The sequence below is a fragment of the Medicago sativa genome, chromosome 8 (assembly GCF_051527215.1).
Source record: "Medicago sativa cultivar Bolivia chromosome 8, Bolivia_mono, whole genome shotgun sequence".
NCBI lineage: Eukaryota > Viridiplantae > Streptophyta > Magnoliopsida > Fabales > Fabaceae > Medicago > Medicago sativa.
Window position 1 is genome coordinate 36,612,857 of NC_140756.1, and position 2,081 is coordinate 36,614,937.

Sequence of the window (2,081 nt, forward strand, 5' to 3'; positions counted from 1 at the left end):
AACTCAAAGCTAATCTTTCATAACAAACAATTGAAGCTAGTTTATCCTTTCGATCAAAAAATGGCTTATCTTAAGCTTGCTTTGACTGTTGTCTTCCTTGCCACAAGTATTTTACAACTTTTCTCACTAATACATACCATGCATTTCTTTTTATATTTAAGCAATTACTATGGCTCTCATCTTTATTGCCACAATCTGCGTCTATTTTACTATTCGTCTTGCCATTATATACCATATATTTCATTTTATGTAAGAATTCATGAGATATTTATCAGAAACAACTCCCAAATAATGGAGTAGTCTTTTTAGTAATAAATTATTAAGTACCTAACTAACCATTGTTCTAATATATATTATTATTATTATTATTATTATTATTATTATTATTATTATTATTATTATTATTATTATTATTATTATTATTATTATTATTATTATTTTCTATTTATTACTACTACTAGTCTACTACTACCTTTCGGATGGGCACTTGGTATCTTTATGTCCATTTTTTTATTGTGCTAATGCGTGTACATTATGAATAATATTTGTAAGAGTAATTGAGAAAGGGTTTTGGTTTGTGTTGCGCCTTGATTTTTTTCCTCACTCTAGGTTTACCAAAAAAAGTAAAGTAGACGAGAAAGTGTATAATTGACAAATTATAACCTTAAACTACAAAAATGACAGTTCAATAGAATCACAAAATCTCTACTCAAACGATACATAAAAAGAAACGAAGAAAGTAATGAGTGCACAATACGTTTTATGGTCTCCATAATTTTATAAAAGGATTGCTATGTGTATATAATAATATGTTACTATGTATATATGATATTAGTAAAAATATCTATATTACTATATATTTTTTTATCAAGCTATATTACTATATGTCACTTCTGTCTTAGAATTTCTTTAGGGATAAGAATAGCTTGCCTAACTATCCTTTTCCCTAGGATTTCTTTTGTTTATTTTCTTTTTATGCGTTTCTTTTTAAGGGTTTTGACCTAGTCTCCCTCTTGCATATATATTTTTCCCTTTTTTAATAATATGTTGGAATGTTTCTGGCGTTGCTTGATGCCCAACCTACTTCTTGGCTTATAAAAATAGGTATTCAATTTTTAATATATACATGATATTAGAAAGATAGTGAGAGCCAAGATCCACATAACCAATAACCTAGGGCCGTAAGTTTGCATTCATGATTGTGTAAGTATGTGGTTGTATTTGTTCGAATTTTAACTGAATTTTCCATTTGCAGTAATATCACCAATGAAGAAGGTAGCTGGATGTGAAAGAACTATTTGCACAGTATTTGAGGTATATTATTGTGGCCCAAGTTGTACTTGCATCATTTTTTCAATATTTAGTGGTATTTGCTTTCCCACACCAACTGCGATGAAGGTGGTCGAGGATCATCCCAACTTATGTCAATCTCACGATGACTGCATCAAAAAGGGAAGTGGGAGCTTTTGCGGTTATTATCCTAATTCTGAAATCAAACATGGCAGGTGTTTTACCTCCAACGTCGAAGCAGAACGCTACTTCGATATTCTCAATAACGAAGCTGCAAAATACAACTTCCAGAAGACGATCTCTTACTCCAATGGAAAAGGATTCTTGAAGATGCCGGTCGAGACTGCCACTTAATCTTGATATGTTCTAGAAACAAAATATGCAGCTACATACTACTTTTAATAAACAATATCTTTGTTCCAACTTATCAGTTGGTTTACTTGGATATCTATCTGAATTTCAATAAATGTAGCAGCAGTCGCATGGCCGTGTCACTGTAATATATGTCATCACTTGTAATATTATCGTTCTCATTTTCTTTCTATAATTCTTCCTCTATACATATTTCATGCCTTTTTTCTTTACTAAAAAGCACATTCATTCATTTAAATTGAAAGAAATACATCCAACAACACAAAATTCAAATCGCTACAATCGAACAAGATGAACATAAAGCAAACTCGCAACATTTAGATTAATATAATATAACGGAAAAATGCTTTCAATTATGGTAAAGCCTACAAATATGACGAAATTAAAGTGTCCAAAATGTATGTTGATAATGTTGAATA

General features: G+C 30.2%; 1 protein-coding gene across 1 annotated transcript; it reads left to right on the plus strand.

Moving 5' to 3' along the window:
• On the plus strand, positions 1 to 1,837 carry LOC146898864 (albumin-1-like). Its single transcript, XM_085738090.1, has 2 exons — positions 1 to 106; positions 1,256 to 1,837. Exons 1-2 carry the CDS (start codon positions 61 to 63, stop codon positions 1,642 to 1,644), a joined length of 435 nt encoding a protein of 144 aa, XP_085594216.1. The 5' UTR covers positions 1 to 60; the 3' UTR covers positions 1,645 to 1,837.
• Positions 1,838 to 2,081: the final 244 nt, after the last annotated feature.

Bases quoted from the DNA above. Each gene is read 5' to 3' on its own strand.
- LOC146898864 (XM_085738090.1), top strand. From the start codon at position 61: ATGGCTTATCTTAAGCTTGCTTTGACTGTTGTCTTCCTTGCCACAA. The intron at 107-1,255 runs GTATTTTACAAC...TTCCATTTGCAG, and splicing joins TGTTGTCTTCCTTGCCACAA to TAATATCACCAATGAAGAAG.